This window comes from Phalaenopsis equestris, unplaced genomic scaffold, assembly GCF_001263595.1.
Source record: "Phalaenopsis equestris unplaced genomic scaffold, ASM126359v1 Scaffold000002, whole genome shotgun sequence".
In the NCBI taxonomy this organism is placed as follows: domain Eukaryota; kingdom Viridiplantae; phylum Streptophyta; class Magnoliopsida; order Asparagales; family Orchidaceae; genus Phalaenopsis; species Phalaenopsis equestris.
In genome coordinates this window covers 52,197,825-52,220,468 of record NW_018164444.1, presented here as the reverse complement: position 1 = coordinate 52,220,468, position 22,644 = coordinate 52,197,825, and the positions used below count along the sequence as shown (strand labels likewise).

Sequence of the window (22,644 nt, the reverse complement as noted above, 5' to 3'; positions counted from 1 at the left end):
AGAAAAATTTGCGCACGTAAGATGTACGCAATGCTGCGTATGTCGGAGGTTGTTCAAAGAGTATTGAGATGTTATATCTGCATTATACCCCTTGTAACTTCCCTGTAAGCTACTGTAATCTACCTGTAACCTACAAATATACGTATGTCGGAGGTTGTTCAAAGAGTATTGGGAGGTTATATCTGCGTTATACCCCTTATAACCTCCCTATAAGCTACTGTAATCTACCTGTAACCTACAAATATATGAAAATAGATGCGCATAACTTCCTAAAATGAATATATAGGTTACAAGGAGATTAAGAAGGTATAACACATCTAAAATGAACATATAGGTTACAAGGAGATTAAGAAGGTATAACACAGATATTACTCACCAATATTATCTGAATAACCTCCCTACCCAAATTTTTATAGGAATGTAACTTTCTTTATTTTTTCTTGGAAGTGTATTTTGCCCACGATTCCGTATATAAGCGAAGCGCACCGCATTTTAGGCGCTTTAGGGTTTCATTTTTCCGTCCTAACTGAAGAGTTCCGTGTCGGCGACTTCCTGGTTTGGTGATTTGGGTGTAGTGTTTTCTTCGTCGGAGATGGCGGTGGACATAGGACGAGCAACTGCAAGGAAGGTCCGGTGGGGAGAACTCGACGATGACGCTGAAGACATGGATTTCTTTCTTCCGCCGAGGATGGTAATTGGACCAGATGAGAACGGCGTGAAGAAGATGATTGAGTACAAGTTCAACGATGATGGAAACAAGGTTAAGATCACGACCACGACACGCACGCGCAAGCTTGCGCGCGCTAGGCTTAGCAAGCGTGCTCTGGAGCGCCGGGCATGGGCAAAGTTCGGCGATGCTGCTCACGAGGATGCCAGCAGCCGACTTACTATGGTTTCTACGGAAGAAATTATTATTGAGAGGCCTCGGGCACCTGGTTTGTTTCTGGAACTTGGAGCTTATTTTTGTTATTTATCTGATTTTATCTGTTTGTGTTTGTTCATTGATTTCTATGTACGTGTACGCAAGTGAAAAGGTTGTCTTTGTTGTTGTAAACGAGGGTTTAATTACTATTAGAAAAGTGGGGGCATTATTATAAAGGTGAATCTGTCAATTGGGTGAAGCGGCATCTTCAAATGAGATCATGAAGTTTGCCTGATTTATTGTGGCACATATGGATTCTTGTATAATTTAGATTTCTCTAAATCCTATATCATTAGGAGTGACAAGAACTCAATTTCTGCACGAAAATTTGTTTTATGTTTCCTTTGTATTTTATTATTATCACCATTTATACCTATATTATTATCTTCATCTTTCTCTAAGCACTCGTAAGTTTGATGTGCAATCTATTTTGTTTTGCTATTTTGGAGGTTCAACTGAAAGAACACTTTAGAATATGGAGTTTCAAAGGCATACCTAGGTAAAGTCTCAGATTTTTTGGGAGATCATGGCTTTAAGTTGAAACAAGCTCCTACAATTAATTTTATCCTTTCCTCTCTTCTGAGAACACTCTCAATTGAGATATCACCATGCCCTGGATTGGTTGCTGGAAGTCGGGTTTATGCATGAGGAAACAAATTGGAATGGATGCCTATCTTGATCAAGATCCCGTGGTTTTATCGTAGCAGGTCAATTAGTGAAACTTGTTTACCAATGAAGGAGTGTCGAAAGGCCACACCGTCCAAGAATCTAATTAGCAGCATGCATTACCTCCTATTAAGTAGCTCGAGTAGATCTTAGAGACCATATGTTGAAGGGTTTCTCCTTTCAAAGTAAGCCCAAGTTAGTTTTGGTTAAAAAGAACTGAGAGGGCTAGATGGCTGCTCTCAGTTTGGAGGCTAGGGTCATGAACATCAAAGGGGACTTGGTAAATTCATTTTGAAGTTAGTTTAGAGGTGTGAGGCTTGGAAAAGTGCATTCAGTAGTGTCAGTATGTGAGTGTCTTGTACTTAAGTGGCATTGCCATAGTAGGTTTGGTTGTGTGAGTTGTTTATAGAACTCACCCTAATATAATGTTTCCCGAGGCATATGTGTTGAGGGCCATATTGAGTAGGTGTCTCTGATGTGAAGCCTAGTCCTTGAGGCTCAACCCTTGGTTCGTATGTTATCAACTATTTGTTAGATGCTAATTATGGTATCCGTATGTTGCCTCGAGCAGGGAGTCTTTAGTTAGTCCAACTTGACTCACTTGGGAGCATTGCTTTAAGCTCAAAGTAGATTTGAGTCTACTTTTTCGTGATAATATGACTCCCTAGATGGTCTCCAACACTAGGAAAATTGGAGCTTATAGCTCTAGAAAAATATTGCCCAAAAAGTGGAACTTATACTTTACCCATGGAATTATGCAAGACTTATGGGGTTATGGAGGATGTGCATGGGACTTGTGAGTTTATGGCCTCAACTTGGGAATGATGGAGTCCTTGTTCTTTAATGTGAAGATAATTTAGGAAGATATTTTAGTAAATCTTAGAAGATTTGAATCAATTTTTTGACATTGGTGGGATTTAAAACCTTTTAAAGATTGGCCTTTCAAACTCATTCTATATGAGAAGTTGCTTTAGGATTTGAATACAACAACATTAACAAGAAGCCTATATCCCACTAAGTGGGGTTGGCTAAATGAATCCTTTTTCTCCATTGTGTCCTATGAGTGTCATATTTCATTTTTAATTCTAATAAATTAAATTATGATAATTTTTTATACGATATGCCCAAGTCCTTCAAGGTCCACCTGTGTCTTTCTTAACATAAGTCGAATCTAAAACATCTACTCTACTAAACGGATCATCAGATGTCAACATTTAATGTGACTAAGTTATCTAAGACGACCCTCTAAGTCCGCGACTGGAGCTACACCAACCCTATTGAAGGCGTATACATTTCACAATTTTTCTTTAAATGTAAAGCCACCCATCCACCTAAGCATTCTCATCTCGACAACACCTAACTTAGTTTTATGCTTCTTTTTTAAAGGCCAACATTCTGCGCCATAGAGCATTGCAGATCTCACCACCACCACCATTTTATAAAATTTTCCTTGCAATTTAAGCGGTACTTTCACACAATAAGCCCGAAGCATTCCTCCATTTCAACCAACCAACTTGAATTCTGCTAATAATATCCCCATCTATATCACAATCACTCTGAACAATAGACCCGAGATATCTAAAACGTTCACACCATTGATTACTCATAGTTGCAACTCTATCACTAAAGCTACTACTAAAATTACATTCTTTTTATTCAATTTTAGTTTTACTCAAAAGAAGGCCTTCAGACTCCAAAGTAGACCTCCATAATTCAAATTTTTCTTGAGCTTTTTCTCTAATCCACAGAAGGATATCATCAGCGAAAAGCATACACCAAGGTAAATCTTCATGTAAATGTCCAGTAAGAGCATCCATATCTAAAGTAAAAAGGATATTGGCTTAAAGTTGATTCCTGATGTAATCCAACTAAAATAAGAAAATATTTGGTCAATCCTTCTTCTCTTCGAACACAAGTAATAGCTCTAGTATACATATCTTTTATTACTTCAATATAAATCTTATCAGCACCTTTCTTCTCTAGAGCTCTCTAAAGATATCTCTTGGAACTCTATTGAAAGCTGTTTTTAAATCAATAAATTTCATTTATAGATCGTCCTTATTCAATTTGTACTTCTCCATCAAACCTCTCAGTAAATGTGTACCTTCCATGGTAGAACTGTCTGACATAAATCTAAATTGATTATGAGAAATCTTTGTAGTACGTCTTAACCTATGTTTAAACTCTCTCCCATAATTTTAAAACATGACACAAACTTAATTCCTCTGTGATTTGCACACTCTTGTGCATCTCCTTTAATCTTAAAAACGGGGATCAAAATACTCTTCCTCCACTCCTTGTACATCTTTTTAGTTTTAAAAATAATATTAAAGAGTTCAGTAAGCCAAGAAACTCCCAAATTTTCTAAATATTTCAACACTTCAATTGAGATATCATCAGATCCTACAAATTTTTCACTCTTTGTTTTCTTTAAAACCTTCTCAACTACTTTTTATTGACATTGCGATAAAAATGAAACATTTTATTATTATTAATGAGATTAAAATCACTAAGGTCAATCATATTTTGATAAACTTTTAATATTTTCATAAACTTTATTGAAAAGTTTATCAAAATAACTCACCCACCTATGTTGAATATCTTTTTAAGGAAAACACTTTTTGATTCTCATCTTTTGTGCACTTTACTTGAGTTAGATCTTTATTTTTCTTTTCTTTTGTTTTGCTAGTTTATACAAATATTTTTCACCATCTTTAGTATCTAATCTATTATAAAGATCACTAAAAACATAATTTTTAGCATAACAAATTGTTCTCTTAGATTCTTTACAGGACTTTTTATATTTTTCTTAGTTCTCTAAGTTTTTACATTTAAATCATTTTTTGTGACAATTTTTTTATTTTATCTATTCTTGTACATTATTATTTCACCACCAACTACTTTTATTTATACGAACTTTTTCTTTTGATTATTCAAGTACATATTTTGTTATATGTTTAATAGTGTTGTTACTTTATCCCACATAGAGTTTACTTCTTCATCAACTTCCCAAATCTTAAAATTTTGAAGTTTGCTCATAGAAATAATTTTATTTGTGTCTCTTAGGTGCTCTCATATAATTTTATGGCAATGACTCATATTATTCTTTATTTTATAACTCTTCATCTTAAAATTCAGAACTAATAATCGATGTTGAGTACTTGAATTCTCACTTGGAATGACCTTACAATCTTTACATTCTCTACGATTTCTTATTGTCGTAAGAAAATAATCAGTTTTTGTTTTATTAGATCAATTCTTATAAGTAATAATATGTTCGTCTCTTTTATTGAATAAAACATTAGCAATAACAAAATCATATGCTTAAACAAAATCTAAAATGACTATCTTCTTCATTAATCACTCCAAAATTATGACCACCGTGAATATTTCTAAAATCATCCACCACTCTACCGACATGCCCATTTAAATCACCTCTAATAAAAGTTCTCTCTTCAACATGTATCATTTGTTTTAATTGTTCTAGTTCATTCTAAAATTTTTATTTAGAACCTATATCGAAATGTACTTGTGGAGCATAAGCACTTATAATATTAAAAATCTTAGTATCAACAACAATTTTAATACCTATAATTCTATCTCCAATTCTATTTATTTTACTACATTAGCTTTCAAACTCTTATCTACAATTACACCTACACCATTTTTTAGTGCAACTCTGACCTGAATACCAAAGTTTAAAACTTAAACTGTCAATTTTTTTGGCATTTTCTCCAACCTATTTAGTTTCTTGAATACATAAGATATTTATCTTTCTATGAATCATTAATATCAACTAATTTCATTTATTTATCCGTGAGAGTACTTATATTTCATAATTCTATCATAATATTAGTTTTATGGACTAACTTTGTTACTAACATCTGTTTGTAATGTGAGATTCCTTGCTTATTTGACTTTACACCCGGGCGTTGATGTAGTGGCCATTGCACACTTTTCACTGTATTCAGGGCATACAACGTGTCGCTTTCAGAGGACGCTCTAATATTTACACAATGATCAAAAGGATCCATTTCATGAATTTTTGGTAAATTTTATGCTGACTTTCGATTACCTAGCGCAATCCTCTACTTTTCACATCCGGGGCTTGGGAGCAGACAATGACAGTGTTACGCGTAAGGATTTGAATATTCATCATAAATATCTTTGAATGCCTTTTGCATATGTTTAGTAAAATATGTAGGTGAATTTGGTGTTGTTGAGCGATACCACTAGCAAGAGTTGCGGCATTTTGCTATATTATTGGAGGTGTTTAGAAGTTTAACTTATCATTCCAATATTGGAAGGACTTATAATGTAAGAATGAGTAGAGGGAAGGAGAGGGAAATTTCTTTAGAAGAGTTGTAATTAATTTTTGTTGCAAGGCAACTTACTTAATTGCAGAAAAATTGCAACAGTTTTAAGTTTGACTACTCTTAGTTTAAATTGACTCCATCGAATAAGTGGCAACCTCATCTCTAACTCAAGTATTTAGAAATTACTTTATTCTTTCTAAACCACCTCAAAAAAAGAAAAAAAAATATTAAATTCAAAATATAACTTTACCCAACACGAAATCAAAATTTATAGTCATTTTTATTGTTTTTGTTCTTATAGTCATCCAACAATTTGGAAATTTTCCATCCTGATCTCAACCATCTAGTTTTTTATTGATAATCCTTGTTTACTTATTACTCATGATGATTGATATTCCTATGCAACATTGTGATCCAAAATATTTTGTCAATTGGTCCTTAGTCAGCTTTTGCTCATTTCTTTCTACTAAATGAGAATTTTTTTTCTTTATTTGTTTGCCTTAGGCTTTATTATTATTTTTCTTTCTTGTAGTCTTATGGTTCTCAGTTTCCTTTGAGGATTCCTCCTCCTGGATGAACTGTATAGCTACAATTGGTTGATATTTTTTGCTTTTCACTAGGAATTTTAATAAGTGGTCAGTTAGTGTCACGAAGCAACAAATTCAACATCACGAGTTGTCATTTATTATTTGCAAGATTTGAGTAAAAATTTGTGAAGATTTAAGGCTGCTTCATAAGAGAATTTGTACAGAGTTCGATCATAATTTAAGTGTTGTTCGATGTAGTTTGGCTTATATGATCAAAAGCTACAATTGGTCTTTAAGTTTTGATTTCAAATTTTAAATCTCAACTTCTGTTGTGAAGCAGCCAACAACAGCAAGCAAAGTTATGCATGTAGGTTTTGGCTAATTCTCTCTCTCTCTCTCTTTATATATATATATGTATGTATGCATGCATGCCATGTATGTATCTTTTTATATGTATGTTTGTACCTCAATCAGCATGCATGCATGCCATGCATGTATCTTTTTATATGTATGTTTGTACCTCAATCAACATTATAATTGATTGGACAGTAGATCATCATCGTTCTAAAAAGGGGAAGTCTATGGAATAGCAAGATACAAAAGAAATTACATAACAATCAGGTACAAAGTGGAGTATGAGATATTATTTGCAAGCATGATATTGATAGCACAATATTATTATACATGCAAATGAGAGAGATGCAAATCAATGTGATGAGTTTATCGGTTGATATTAGAAATATGATAATATAATAAACAACGTTGTATGTAAAGTAAATTGTTATGAATGTAGATTGTTAATAATTTTACATAAATTTATTCTCCTGCATGACAAGTGTGAATTTGATTTAGGAAAGATCTGCAGTGAGTTTCAAATAAAATTTTGAGCAAACTTCAGGCTGTTGTGCAGCAGTTTTTGAGCAGTTTTTAAGTAGGCTTGCATCGAATGCGTAGAAAGGGAGCACAAATGGAATGCTTAGAAAAGGGGTCAAATATTTTGACACCAAGTACTGATGTAAAGAGAATCATCACACTGATTTCTTTGTCATTTCATCAAGCACTCGATATGAAATACTATAGTGTGATTATTTACATGAGAATGATAGGGTGCGCATGATATAAGAATAAGGACATACTATGAGAATTCACATATTAAGTTTGTGCGCTCATGAAACATTTTTATAAGCATGTTACCCATGGAATATGTGCTAGCATCTCACAAATTATCCTTATAAAAAATGCAGTATTCGATGCATCAATTAAATCCAATAAACAACAAATTACAAAATCTAGAATTGATACATTTTGCAAGAAATGGAGCCCCGAAAAGGGGTTTAAGCTATCTTGTGCAAATGAGAGAATGAAGGCTGTAGCTTGCTATCTTGTGCCAGAGAGTAAGAAGGAAGGGAAGGCGGCTCAACAACTTGGAGTTGGGCGGCTAAGTGTACTGCATGTGCGAAGTTAGCAGGAGGGTTCAAGTTTTTGTGTGAACAAAAGAATAGGAGAAGGGAGATGCTTGTTTGGCTTTGTAAGAGTAAAGTGGGAATTTTTTTCGGCTGGGTGTCGTGTTGTAAACGAGTCGAGTTGAGCTCAAGCCACTCTCGGCATGAGCTTGATTTATTTTTATTAATTTTATTGAGCTCAAGCTTAAGTTTACAAGTACAAGCCGGCTCGCGAGCCGACTTTTTTAACATAAAGGGAGAAAATGATATTAATTTAAGCTTCTTTAACATAAAAGAGAGAAATGATATTAATTTAAGCTTGTTTTGTAATAATATGACAAATAGAATGAACAATTATGAGATAAGTAGTAAAAAATCACTTAATATATAATACAAAATATATTTTTAATATTTTTAATACCTTAAAGACAAAGTTTTAAAATTTAGTATATTTTGAGTATATTTTATATTTATTTATTTTTTTAAATGAGTCGGCTCACAAGCTAACGAGTCGAGTCGGGGCTAGCTTGTGCTGACTGCTTAGCTCATTAAACTCATTTCATGAGCCATTTTTTAGCCGAGCTTGAACCGGTTCACGGGTCAGCTTGACTCACTTACACCCCTAGATGGGTGAGGAGTGTGTAAAAACTAATAACATCAAGCAAAAAAATGGAGGTTTAGGATTTTTAACCCCTTCCCATGATCTAAATCAAGGGAGAGGAATTGAGGTGGGTTACGAGGTATGAGGTAGCCTCAGGTTTTGGGCTTTTTTATTTTAATTTAAGTTCTATTTATTTTTAGTCGGGTTTAAGTTTATATGTTAGTTAAATATAATTTTAGGGGCATTTTCATACGACTCCATTCATATGCATTTACTTATTTATGTGGAGGAAAAATAGATATATGTTTATCTTCCATAATTTAATTTTTTGTTGAGTATATTTTTAATTCATGTTCTAGTTTTAAGTTTAGTTTAGATTTTGTTTAATTTTGCTTTTAATATCTGCATTAGGTATGAAACTTAATTAAACTCAAATTTAAATTTAAAGTTAATTTAAACCATGTTTAATTTATGTTTTACTTTAGTTTAGATGTATTATCATTAGTTTAGATTTTAATCTATTTATATTTAGTTTGAAAGTTAATTTGATTTAAGTTTACATTTTATTTTAATTTAGTTAGTTTTTTTTAAAGGAAAGTTAAGTACAAAGTGTAATATGTGCAATTCGAACCTATAACCTCACGGTCGGAGATTAAACCCTCAACCACTATGCTACAAATAAGCTAACAAATTTAGGATCTGTTTGGGGCAGCTGCAACTGTTTGAAGAAGCAAATGTAAAGCTGTTGAAGAAGAAACTGTTGTTCAAAAAGCTGCGGTGGCTATTATAAGTTATACTTTTTTGAAAAAATCAGACTGTATCTTTCTGGCAACTACCGTAGATTGCCAGTTTTTGTGGGAGAGCTGCAGCCTTTTGAAAACGCAGACAAGATGCAGTTTTTTCAAACAACAAAAACTACGGTGCGACATCTTTTTGAGGAAGTAGATGTGAAGCTGTTGAAGAAGCAACTGCTGTTCAAAAAGCGGTGTCTATTATAAATTTTTCTTTTTTAAAAAAGTCTGACCGTAATTTTCTTGCAGCCCCTTAGTTTTTGTTGTTTGGCAAAACTGCGTCTTGTATGCATTATCAAAATATTGCAGCTCTCCCAACAATAGTTTGTTTAAGTTTAGGTTTTAATTTTGTTTAATTTAATTTAGCTTAAATTTTAGATTTGATTTGAGTTGAGTTATGCCTAATTTCAATTTCATGTTTAGATTTAAGTTGGTTTCAATTTAATTTTAAATTTCAAGTTTAAATGAAGGTATATTTATGTTTAATTTTGATTTATAATGAATTTGAAGTTTTTGTTTAAGTTTTAATTAACATTTTGAATGTCTAAGTTGAATTAAATTAATTTTTTTAATTTATATTAAAGTTTGTCAATTTTAATTTGGATTCATTTTAACTTAATTTAAATATAGCTCAAATTTAAATTTTAAATTTGATTTAATTGAACTATGTTCACTTTTGAATTGTTTTAATTTAATTTTAATTTTAGCCAATTCCACACCCATCTCAACCAACCAAAGCACACTCAAACTGACTCAGGTCAACCAGTCAGAATTAGATCAACTAGGCCAAGCTAGGATTAGCTAGACCTAATCTGAGTTAACATGACACAATCAGGACCAATCGAGCCACTTAAGGACATTAAGAATGAGCGTTAGTTTAGATGGAAGAGTGGTATATATATATATATATATATATATATATCAGTTTAATTATCGACAACCCTTTAACTTTTGCTTTTTTTTCTTCTTTTGTAATAGTTGAAAGCTGGCATTTGTCCAATCAAAGGAACATTGTTTCTTTCATCAAGTGCTATAGCTTCTGTTCTAGCTTAAATGACATTAACAACTAAAAAAACCTTTAATTATGCGTGAACTAGTTCATGAAAGCTTGGTACATATTTCTTGAATACAAATTTTCAGTAGTTCTAAAATAATTGCCTATCTTTTTAATTTCATTGTGTATTTTTGTACCGTTGTACATTTTTTTTATTTAAATTTTAACATCTAACTCAATTTTCTTATTTGTTCCGATGGGTTAGAATTGAGTTTTTAATAAGCTTTTAAATTCTGGTTGTGTTAATGTTCACAGATCATAGTTTTTATGTATTAAATTCCATCATACTGCAGCATGTGAGGACAATTTCAAAGGAGTTAATGTATTTTTTTATCTTGATAATCATAAATCATAAAATATGTTTCAAGATGCTCATACCAATTTTAATTATCTCACCTTTGAATCTTTTGACATGGTGTAAGGCAACTCAACTTTTCTTCTATCTTGATGGGAAGATCTTCTTCTCTACTCTGTATTCTTTGTAGCTTTTCTCTTGTTAATGGATTTTCCTTGATAGATTGTTTACTTTTATTGGATATTTTTTTTTCTATCTTGACATGCACTGGTAGAGCAGATGTTGGTGCTATCTTAGCAATAAGTATTAAAGATAATCATTATCATGGCCATTTATTTCTTCATCATGGCCATTTAGTCCTTCATTGCGGTCATTGTGTTCCTTAATGATGGCTCTGTTTTATTCTTTCATGGTGAGCATATTTTCTTTTCTTTCAATTGTAAATTTTTTCTCATATTTGTAGGCCCTAGGCTCCACAGGCCACCGTGAATAGTACCTTTCCCATCTTTTCAATGATGAGTATATTTTTCCCGCGGGGTGGAACTAGTGTTCAAATACCAAACTATGATGGGATGTGCAAAGAGTTTTGGAGTGTATAGATGTTTTTGTAAAACAAGGGTGGTCCGGCATTATCTTTTGAACGTGATGATGGAAGTCTTTAATTTTAGAGTTTATTGGGTTTTATTGTTGTGGAAAATTTCTCTTTTTTTATTTATTTTTTTCCACTTGATGTTTATAATTGTAACTATAGTTTGCTTAAGTTTTCTTGATTGTTATAAATAAACATAAATGAAATTTTTAGAGGGTTAGAATTAATTTTGTTTTATAAAATAACCTATTTACTTTCGAACAAATTACAAGAGTTTATTATAAATTGTTCTTATCTTCTCTTCAGCTAACTTCATCAATACGGAACAACTTTATCTTTCATAAGCTAGTACCACAAAAGAAGTTAGTTTAAATTTAAAGTCAAAATACACCTATTTATCCAAGAAAAAATGAAACAGAATGAAAGCCATCTTTAGCTTGTTGTTCTTATTGCCATTTAGTTGTCCAAATTTTTTTCCTCCCGATTTGGTTGATGGATAATCCTTCTTTGTGGACTCTTATTGACTTGATCTTCCTATTCAACGTTGTACCTGAGAAAATTTTTCAATAAGATCCTCCCAGCACTCTTCAACATTTATATTTTCTTCTTAATGCACCTTAGCAATTCTTATGGCATTCAATAAATTTTTTCAAGATAGAAATACATGTGATGATTTTTTTCATTGTATGACTTGGTAGTTTGTTTCTTTTATAATTATCATAATTTCTTACTTGTTCATTTTTAAATATTAACACAAAAATTTATATCTAATAATTTGACCTCCTTTTAATAAAAAAAATTTCATCTGAAATGATTTTTAGTCAAATGACTTTGATATCTATTTGAACTTCTTAGATCTTAATTGTTACTTTATACTATCTTTCCTATTTGATATTAAGCAACAAAAAAGAAAAAAAAACAAGAAATATTTTCTTCCTTGCATTTCATCTTTAAAAAAATAATAAAAAATACTATTATCATTTTTTCTTTGATGTTTTTATGTTTAGCTACTTCCATTTTTTTTACTTTTCATACATTTAACTTTATTGAAGTTTTTAGATGAACTCTTTCTTCTATTTGTTCATCTCTTTTTTAATTTGAAGTAGCTTTTTTATTATGAGATCGTAAATAATTGCAGTTTTGGCTTTACTTTCTACCATATTTTTAAAATTTTTATCTAGCTTATAATTATTGCATGTCAGATTAGAATTTTTTATTGAATTTATTATTATTTTTTTCGTTAATGAGTCTCTAAACATTAAAATCAAGTCACGTTGTGTAATGATTCATTAATGTGCTCTTAGGATTTAATATTTATTAAAATATTTTCGAAACTAATAGCCATATTATTTCATATTAAGTTTGAATTAAATTTAAAGTTTCTACCTTTCTAACAACTTTTATTTTGAGATAAATATGTTTTCTCATTTTAAGTTCATCCATCTTTTATTTAAATCATTATATCTTTAGATGACTTGTTCGTCTTCTAATGTAAGGGCATTCTGGCATCACTACCTTAAGTTGTGCTGTTTATTGGTAAATCATATGTTACTTAAAATTAAAGTATAATATGTTTTATCAATATCATCTTCTAATTGATATTTATCATGGATTCTTTTATAAGGCATTCTCTAAGAGCCTACTTATCCATTTAAACTTACCTCGATTAACAAAATTTTCTCTTCCATATGTGGCTATATAACTTCATGACTTTCCAAAATCAAATTCTCAGTCTCATAGTTCTTTTATTTTAATTTGGAAGTAGTAATTGTAGTTATAAAATCTTCATCAATTATTAACTTCACCATAATGGAAGTTTTTGTGTTCTAGCCATTGCATGCTTAATTTTTCACTGGTCATGTACATTGCACCGCCTCTCTCATATGGACATAATCAACTCCTACCTGCTTTCACCATGATTGGGGTTACTTTTTCTTGTGAAAAATGCCATGACATTAGTGTGCATTGTAGTATAATTTATTTTGATGAATTTTTTGTATGGGTTTTTTATGATTTGTTGTCAATTTAGCTTCAAGCCTAAAACCATAACATAAACTCATTCTGTTGCGTGGAAGCAATATGCTTTGCTTGATTGTGTGTATGAAATTTTCTTAATTAAGATTGCAATCAGACTATGACCTGCATCACTTTTAAAGAGAGAGAGAACTTAAATTTTTTTTTTTTTTTGACTTAGCAAAGCACTACTATCAGTTTGGGTACATTTTGTATTGCATGTAGGATGAGCTTACATTTATACTAGAGTACATCTTGCCGTGTTCTTTGAAATATTAAGAAAATATTTTTATGTTCATTTCTTGGCTTTAATGCTTTTAATGCCTATGTTGATTGTTAGGTCAGTGTATTTCGATACAAGTTATAATGTGGCATGAAAATACATAAGGAAAATGTTGAAAAATTGCCATCCAAATCCGGAGCCCAATAGTCCTAAAAAATTTGTATATTGCTGCCACGGTTTAGAGAACCAATTATCTGTTGACGCAAATATGATCCTTTTTTCTGCATTAGTAGCAACCCAGTCCAGCTATTTGAATTAGATAGCTTTTGGCATATTAAAAATTTGTAGTTATGCAAAAACTGTAGTGATGAATAAGATAAAAAAAAAAAGTTTTCATGACTTCAGATACTTACATTTGGGGATATGTTTTGAATACTGTCTTAAAGGAGGTCAGGCTGCAGTTTCAAAATTTTCTGCGTCGCTGCAAATAACTGAATGACTAGATTCATGAAAATTATTTTGATCTTTTTCCATGCACCTTCTAGTTTATTCAGTGATTGCCAAGAAAAGTGAATTGATATTCAATGTCATAACTTAGTGATTAAATAAATAATAATATTAATAATAATAAAACTTCGTGATCAAATTAATCTATTGACCAACGAAGTTCATGAGATATTTCTTTGTAGGTATTTTTTCCCATGATTGTTGTGAACCTGTGCAAGTATTTTCTTATGGAGCTATTTAAAATGCCGAAATGCCCATTTTCACTTAATTTACATGCATAGCACCCAATTCCTACGTATTTACACAACTAACATCTAAATTTACCTTTTTCATTTATACCACTCAAGTCTTTTATATCACAAAAATAATATCACTATTTTAGCTATTAAAGAGTGAAATACTCCCTTTTATGCATAAATAAGGTGGCATAGAGATAAGATTTGATGTTTGTGTTTGATGTGTGAATACATAAGAATTGAGCGGTATGCATGCAAATCTTGCTTAATTAAAGTGCTTGAAAAATTTTCATATGCTCATGGAATTATCTCAAAATGCAGGTAGCAAAGTGGAAGAACACAAGTCCTCCGGAGACCCACTCGCGTCCATGGTGAAAGCTGGGGCTGTCCTCATGGTCTGCAGGACATGCGGCAAAAAGGGTGATCATTGGACTTCAAAATGTCCTTACAAGGATCTGGCCCAGCCAACCGATACCTACATCGACAAACCTCCAACAGCAGAAACTTCTACAGGTGCTGCCGGCAAGTCGACCTATGTTCCTCCAGGCATGAGAGCAGGTGCTGATAGGAGCGGCACCGAGATGAGGCGCAGAAATGACGAGAATTCGGTGCGTGTTACGAATCTTTCTGAGGACACAAGGGAGCCCGACCTTCACGAACTTTTCCGCACCTTCGGTCCGGTGAGCCGTGTTTATGTTGCTGTGGATCAGAAAACTTCGGTGAGCAGAGGGTTTGGGTTTGTAAACTTCGTCCACCGAGAGGATGCGGAGAAGGCCATTAATAAGCTGAATGGGTATGGTTATGATAATCTCATTCTCAGAGTTGAGTGGGCTACTCCCAGGCCTAATTGAGTTGGTTTATTTGTGGATTATTATGGGTTTGCTTTATTTGTTGCTGCTGTGTTTTCTGACGTTTGCATGTATTTTCCATATATTGTAGAAACCTTTAATATATTTCATTTTTTTGCCCAACTTATAAAGCATGGTTGAAATTTGGTTGGATTTGAGTTTACTCGAGCATCTTGATTTTTCTGTGCCATTTTTTTCTTAAGCTTAATTCTTAGCAAGAGTCTGTGTCCCTTTCTCTTTACCAGAGATGTGCTTGTACAAACGACATTTCCTACAAAAATGTTGACTTATGCTGGGGATTTATTGTTGTACCTGTTTCTGTGAGGCAAACCAATGGGTTTCTCTATAGAAAGTAGGGTATAAATATTTTGCTTTTTTAAAGTAAATATTATAATAATATATAGAAATAAAGGATAAACATCTATAATTTGAGAGGTAAGTATTCATGGGGTGTCATTATCTGACAAATTGTTTCATTTAATCAAAAACTCTTAGTGATTCTATCGTCTTGTGCTCATCCTTTGACAACATCCGAATCTGATGACACCCTGCTTCAAGTCAATCTGGAAGAACACTACCACCCTAAGCAACTATTCTGGTATCTTATTGATATCGAGAATCTCTATTAAATTTGTATCATGTGCCTCTTCTAAGTTATGCAACTCGATCACAAATCTCAGCCTTGCATCCTGAATCGTGCTCATCATAACTCTCAAAGTCACCAATATCTTGCATAAATTGGGATCATCGCAAAGCACAATCATCTTTTCTCCCACCTGAACACTCAGTAGTGTTCAAATTAAACCCTTACGAGCTCCCTTGCTTGTGTCCACCTATTTCGTTTCCATCATTACTTTTGAAACTTCTTCCACTTAGAAGGCTTTTGAAGCACTAATTCAATGGATACAACCCTTCATCGGGGTCCCACCCATCATGTTTCTCATCCCAGACCAAAGTCCTTCGAAGCGATCTTCTTCATCCTCGAATTGCACGTTGTTTCGATCTGAATACTGTTGCTCATCTCAAACTTGAAGATGTCGTGCAATTCCATTCACATATTGCTGCTCGAATCCCAATTCCTTCATTCAATACCACGGCTCCCAATCTGCTTAAAGCTGTGACACTGCCTTGATGTCATGTAAATTATTCTGGTTGCTGCTGCTCACATTTGTTTCAGCGCAGTTGATTGATCTAGTGGCGAGCAAAGGAGGTTTTGTGTGACTCTTCATGATCTTCTTCATCATTTCTTCTAGAATTGTGAATCTCAACTCCAATCGCCCCACTGTGGATGAGAATCATTAATATTTTTTCAGATCGGATGTGTCTCGTCTTTTTTTTCTTTTTTTTTTCCTCTAAAGCCTCAGCTTTTTTGACCACCATTACAGTATATTGAAATCTTGTCGAAGGCTTCCCACATTGTCTAGGTTGTGTTTATACCACAAGATCGCAAGTTCTGATTTGCCCTCGACTTCCCATATCACCATAATAACTATTGTATCACGACTAAGGCATGCCAGATCTCAAGCTCGCTACCCTGTTCTCACCCTAATCTTCAATAACATGGGAGGAGACCCGTGATTCAAAAGTTCCCAGCTAGCTCGAGTCCTGCCTTAAGGAGACATCACAATCCATCCATCTTCCTAGCAAGCTCAAATCACTATTGTATTGTTAGGACATCGTGGAAAGAGAAGAAAGGCAAAAGTTTCTATCTATGTAGGCCATGATCCCGCGTTGACTTCTTCTAGAGTTGCAACTGTAGCACAAAGTTTGGTCACAGTAGAGACATCGTTCCCGTTGTTGCTTCCCCTCTAGCTCCAATCACGATTTGGGTCACACAGACATGAGGCTCGGTCTGAAGGATTGATGCAATCCTTCTGTAGTCGTGATCCCATGCGACTGCCGCGACTTTATCCATGAGGCTCGGTCTAAAAGGGTGCTCCCGTCTCGACGCCTCTATATCGCGTTCATGATCATGTCTTCATTTTCCAAGCTATGATCCATCTTCCTTTTTCTAGCTATTGTGAGTAACAACTTTATTGCTCACGCTTTTTCTACTATGATACCAACTTTTTTATTTTATTGCTCAGATACCAATTTGATAGGACACAAATATATAAAATAAACAGTTCGAGAGACATACTATCTCTCACACTTCCTACAATTCGAGAGGTAGGAAATTTCTCCCAAATCTTAACCCTAATACTCACAATAATAATTTACATAATCCCAACACTAAGTATATTAATCCTATTTACGCTAAACAAAATAAATATTAAATTACTAAATTGCACTCAGGCTAATAAAGACCATTTGCCCTTACGCGTCATCACAACACAACTTCTATGCTTATTTAAGCCATAAGTAATAACTATTTTTTCAAATTCATTCAAACACTATAGTATATTCATCTATACTCAAAATGTATTTCTCATACTCTCACTTAATTCCATCGTGGAACATAAATCATGGTCACATTTATGTTTCATTGATAATTCCTTTAATACAAATCAGTATCATTGACTTCCGGTATATCAATAAATTTGATTTTGTTAGGTTGATTTCCTTTTACTTTTAGGAGGATTAATATATGCTGTCAGATGCCAATTTTTTGGGTTTGAATGCAAATTTAAAGCATTTCGCATCATTTCTGCTGATTTTGCAGCGAAAGCATATAATTTGTCCATTCTATGGCTAATAATTGATCTTGGAAAGACTATAGATATTAACAAAGTGTGCAAGTGCGATTTGTCTTGATGTGAAGGTTTTGAATTGATTGCTTTCTTTACTAAATATCATAAGATATATTACATGATGGAAACGAGATACAATCTTTGGTTACATGTGATGATTTACATATGTGATGAGGGATGCAACTGAATCTTTATGCAATCCTTTTTTATGGTATCCAAAAGCATGATATTGAATATATGTTTGTATCATTGTATGTTAACTTTAAACTTGCATATTCTCTATTTAGAATAGCTATGATCAACTCTTTTAGATGGATCATCTTATGGCTGATGCAAATTGTAACTTAAAAGTCGCTATAAATCATTTTTTGAGATACATAGTTGCATTTTTAGGGTGTTTAAATATCTAAAATTTTGTTCAAATTTTCACATCAAAGTTTTAGTATCACTTATATTCTTTTCTTTAATTTATTTGTGGGTGGAATTTTAGTGTAACATTTAGATTTAAAATTTTTGTTCTACCGTGGTGAATTTTCTAGCATGTGATTGTTTGGTGCAATCAATTAGAAACTATTTCTGATAATCCACAACCTTTTATTCAATGGTTGACCTAAAATATTGTATACAAGAATTATGCTCATTAATATGAGAAACCAACTTTTAGACATATCATAACTTCCCATGAGTTAGGCCCCAGGTATCACATGCAGTATGGAGAAAATTAAGCTCATATCCTTCAACTCTCAAAAAAGATTGACAAATAGAAGATAACATCACAAAATAATGGAGATCACAAACTATAAAATTAACAAACTAAGATTCATCAAATTGAGGGTATTTATGTAAGGTCTCTTCATTGAAATCTTCTTCACGCAAAAACTGAGAGATTTCCATAGGCTCAACCACCTGTGACTCCTTCTCCCTTCGAACTGGAGAGAGAGAGCGACACATCATAGTGCAGTGAGAGGGTATTCTCTTATAGACGCGAATGAGGAGAAGGGCGTGATTCCGTTTACGGGAAGAAGAGTAGGCGAGATCCAAAAAACAAAAAAAAAACACAGGCGAGATCCTTTAATAGAGGAAAGAATAAAAAATTTGAATAACCGCCAAACAGAGGAAACTGTCAACAGGAACCACAATACTCAAAAAATCTCCCATTTGGAAAACCAACTAAAGTTGAGTACAACTTTAGTTTCTCAAGTGTAACAACATTAGTCAACATATCCGCAGGGTTCTTCCTTTCACATATCTTCTTAAGTAACAATTGTTCATCCTCTAGCAATGATCGAAAGAAGTGATACCTGATCTGAATGTGCTTAGTTCTGAATTGAAATGTTGGATGCCTGACAAAGAATATTACGTTCTGATTATCACTATGGAGAGTGCATAAACGATCATCCTGTTCCCAAATCACAAAGTTAACACCTGACAACAACAATTTCCGTGAGTGGTGCCTAAACAATCGTCCTATGCCCAAATCACAATGTTAATGCCTAACAACGACAAGCTCCGCAAGAGGTGTTTATCGATCGCCATAATCCTATGAGACATATTGGCACCCGGCAACGACAAGCTCCGCGAGGGTCCAATTTATAATGTTAACTCATAGCAACGAGGTCTTTAACGATCGTCAGAGGTCTATGAGACCCAAAAGTGACATGCTCCACGAGGGGGTGCGTAAACGATCGTCCTGTTCCCAAATCACAGTATTAATAGCTGGAAGAGGTAAGCCCCGCAAGGTGTGTACAACTTTAAGATTCCAATCCAGGGCAAGCAATTCTAAGAGTCCTCTTTGAGGAACATCCCTAAAATTCCACTTTGGTGTGGACAATTTGGCCCAACCCGCAATTATGCGGTTATTTAGTTTCCATACCAAAAACTTGACCCAATTTCCTTTGGCGGCGAGTGTGCAAAATGAATATGATATAGAACATAGAATTGATTTATATTTCACACACTATGTGATCTACACACGTTTCAAATAATACATGACTTTCAATAAAACCTCTATATCGATCCCATAGAGAAGCGAGCTAAGAAATCCAGTAGAATAAATTCTAATTTACTACTATTAAGTCTTAGTTTGGAATTCCAAAAAGTTTGGTTTTCTTAAATTCACTAGTTTACTATAAAATTAAAGTTAACTAAATTAAATAAAGATCTAATTTAAAGAGAATGGATAAATTTTGAAAAGTTCTTAAATTATAAAAATTCCCTTTCCCCTTGCAATGAGGTCATAATCTGTGTTGGAATTGAATGTTTATTGGTTAAAATATGGTTTTGTGACAAATATAAGCATAAACATTCTTTACCCTCTCCCGAGTGCATAATGAACATTGGCTAAGCTAAAGTTAAGTTCCTGATTGTATGGTTGTGCTAAGTAGATTCTAGTCTCTCACTTCCAGATTACCCACTGTGCCCTCTCTATAGGACCAATCAGGGACTTAGACTCTGAACTAAGACCAAATTGATAAAGGTTTTAGTCTATCACTTTAGAATCATCAATTCTATGCCCATCAAAACTTATCTCCCTATCTATTTGCACTCCCCTTTATACGTGACATCCCCTTCATCCAAGGATTAGTGTAGTACTCACTAGTAGGGTGAAATCATAGTCTTCCTTGGTCATTATATTTCGTAATGAATTTTAACATTACAAGTGATCAGTTTGTAAAGTAAATTAAAAACTGGTAAAAATACCATCTGGTAAAAATACCATCACAATTTAATTTTGGAATAAAAGAAATTTTTAAACCATTATAATCCCCACATGATTAAATCTCATCACAAGGCAAAAGAGTAAGGTAAACTACTCACCAAGCATGGAGAAAACACAACAGAAAATTCATTTAAAACAAAACAAATTCACTAGAAAAGTGTTTATAACAATTATATGATAATGAAGAACACAATAATTAGTTTTTTCCTCTGTAAGAAATATGAAAATCCTTCCAACAAAGGCTTCTACTGATGCACACAAAGTTTCTATAATTTCTTTCAAATATCTCTCAAAATCCCTCACCAATTTCTCTAGAAAATGTAGAAATCTACATCTTCTATCATATCCAAAACCTTTGGATGTTCTTGGAAGTTCTAAGAGTTTGAAATGTCAACAAGTGTCTTCCCAAGTGCCAAAACTCCTTGGGGCGTCTAGAACCCGTCCACAATTATTTAGGGCGCTCATGAGCCGTTTTGGCGAGGCTAGCGCCGTTTTGGCATCATTTCTGGCGCCTAGGTGCCACCCTGGTGGCCGCAAACCCGCTTCGCATCGTTTCGCTCTATTTCGTCCCGTCCCGTTTCCGCTCCAAGTGTTATACCTACAAGATAAATATGAAAATAACTTTTTTTTTTAAAGTTTAATTCCATTGAAAAATATATGATAAATGTAAAGGAGATTGAACATAGAAAAACATATCAAAATGCATCAGCTCAGAAATTTTTTTCTTGCTCAATTTGACTCCAAATTGCACTATTTTTTCCAAAACTCCAAGTTTTATACCCGGAACAAAAAACATGCAAAATATCTTTCTTTAAAGTGCAATATTATTAAAATTGAGGTTAAAATGTACATAAAAAGTAGGTAATTTTTAGGCATGTCACAATTCTAAAACTCTTTTTCTAACGATCGACTCTACCTCTGTTGTCCAATTATTCCCCCGATGACCGACCTTTTTTCCCGATGGAAAAAGTCCAAAATGACAGACCCAACAGATGACAATAAAAATAGAGCGCGAAGAGCGCTTAGTAAGGAGTATCATTAACGATTTATAATTTAATTATAAGAATTTCTTTGTCCTTATTACAAATGTTGCTACCAATGAGTAAGAAAATTGGGGAACTTAATATGTATAGACATAAAATGACGCTAAAACCTCGCCGGGCCAAAACATGTCATCGTCAGAGACAAAAAAACTTCAGTCGGCGGCCTCATGTCAGTCGGTCGGCTAAGTTTTTTTCCTTTGACCACTTCACGTCCGTCACCTGACCCGTTTTCTCACCTGACCGATTAGTTCCATCACGAATCTTGAGGCTGTCCAACAGTCAAGCTAAAAGGGACTAAACTGTCATTTGCTTCTTTTCTTTAATACAGGGCTGAATATGTAATTTTTATATACTTTTTACCCCTCCTTTTCTATAAATAAGATGGTTTCATGATGTAAAAGGGCCTTTTTTGCTCCCCCACACTTGTAAGATCAAGCTTCATGATTAAAGTCCACGAGCCTGGGAACACCCCGTTTCCCCGCCGGCCAAGAGAAGTCCTTCTCCTCTCTCTCCCATTTCTCTCCTTCTCTCGACCACTCTCATCGGTCCAACTTTCTATTCATTGGGCACGGTTCATCAGACAGATTTACATTCAACTATCATATAATCTAACATACAAACTTCCAATTACATCCAACATCACTCACGCAACTATAAGAAAACAAACTCACATATTACAAAAAGACACCAAACCAACCAATTCAAATCATTTGCTAGTACAAGTCCTTCAAATTAGCCTCATCTTGATTGTTTCCGGCAACACTTCCATCGACAATGTTTATAATGTACTCAATTTCCTCCGACACCTCCTTCATGGAGGGACGGTTCTGCCTCTTCTCCTCCAAGCACCCCATGGCTAAGAACCCCAAAGCTTTCATTGAGTCCAGCTGAACTTGGCTCGCTCCACTCTTCAACTTCTCATCCACCACATCCATAAGCCGTTCATCATCCACCCTCTGTTGAACGTAGACTGCCAGATTAGCATCTTCGGGGCCGCGACCAAAATCAATGGCTTTCTTTGATGTAAGCAGCTCCAGCAGGACTACTCCAAAGCTGTAAACATCGCTTTTATCTGTGAGCTGATAGTTCCTGTAGTATTCCGGATCGAGGTACCCCAAAGTTCCCTGCAAAAGCAAAGCTTGTATGTTGATCCCTTGAATCA

The 22,644-nt window shown here is 33.8% G+C and overlaps 2 protein-coding genes across 2 annotated transcripts in view; one reads left to right on the top strand and one right to left on the bottom strand.

Annotated features, from left to right (window-relative positions):
• The first annotated feature begins 484 nt into the window (after window positions 1-484).
• LOC110017907 (eukaryotic translation initiation factor 3 subunit G) lies at window positions 485-15,182 on the top strand. Its single transcript, XM_020715065.1, has 2 exons — window positions 485-935; window positions 14,504-15,182. The coding sequence occupies exons 1-2, from the start codon at window positions 593-595 to the stop codon at window positions 15,031-15,033; spliced, it is 873 nt and encodes a 290-aa protein (XP_020570724.1). The 5' UTR covers window positions 485-592; the 3' UTR covers window positions 15,034-15,182.
• Window positions 15,183-21,977: 6,795 nt separating this feature from the next.
• LOC110018883 (wall-associated receptor kinase-like 20) overlaps window positions 21,978-22,644 on the bottom strand; it is a 46,728-nt gene continuing 46,061 nt past the window's right edge. The window contains exon 5 of the mRNA XM_020716358.1: window positions 21,978-22,606. Within this exon, the coding sequence (XP_020572017.1) occupies window positions 22,196-22,606 (411 nt within the window). The 3' untranslated portion in view covers window positions 21,978-22,195. The remainder of the gene's footprint in view (window positions 22,607-22,644) is intronic.

What these genes read in the sequence shown, in the direction of transcription:
- LOC110017907 (XM_020715065.1), top strand. Translation starts at nt 593, where the DNA reads ATGGCGGTGGACATAGGACGAGCAACTGCAAGGAAGGTCCGGTGGGGA. An exon ending in TGAGAGGCCTCGGGCACCTG is followed by an intron (nt 936 to 14,503) that starts GTTTGTTTCTGG and finishes CTCAAAATGCAG; the next exon opens with GTAGCAAAGTGGAAGAACAC.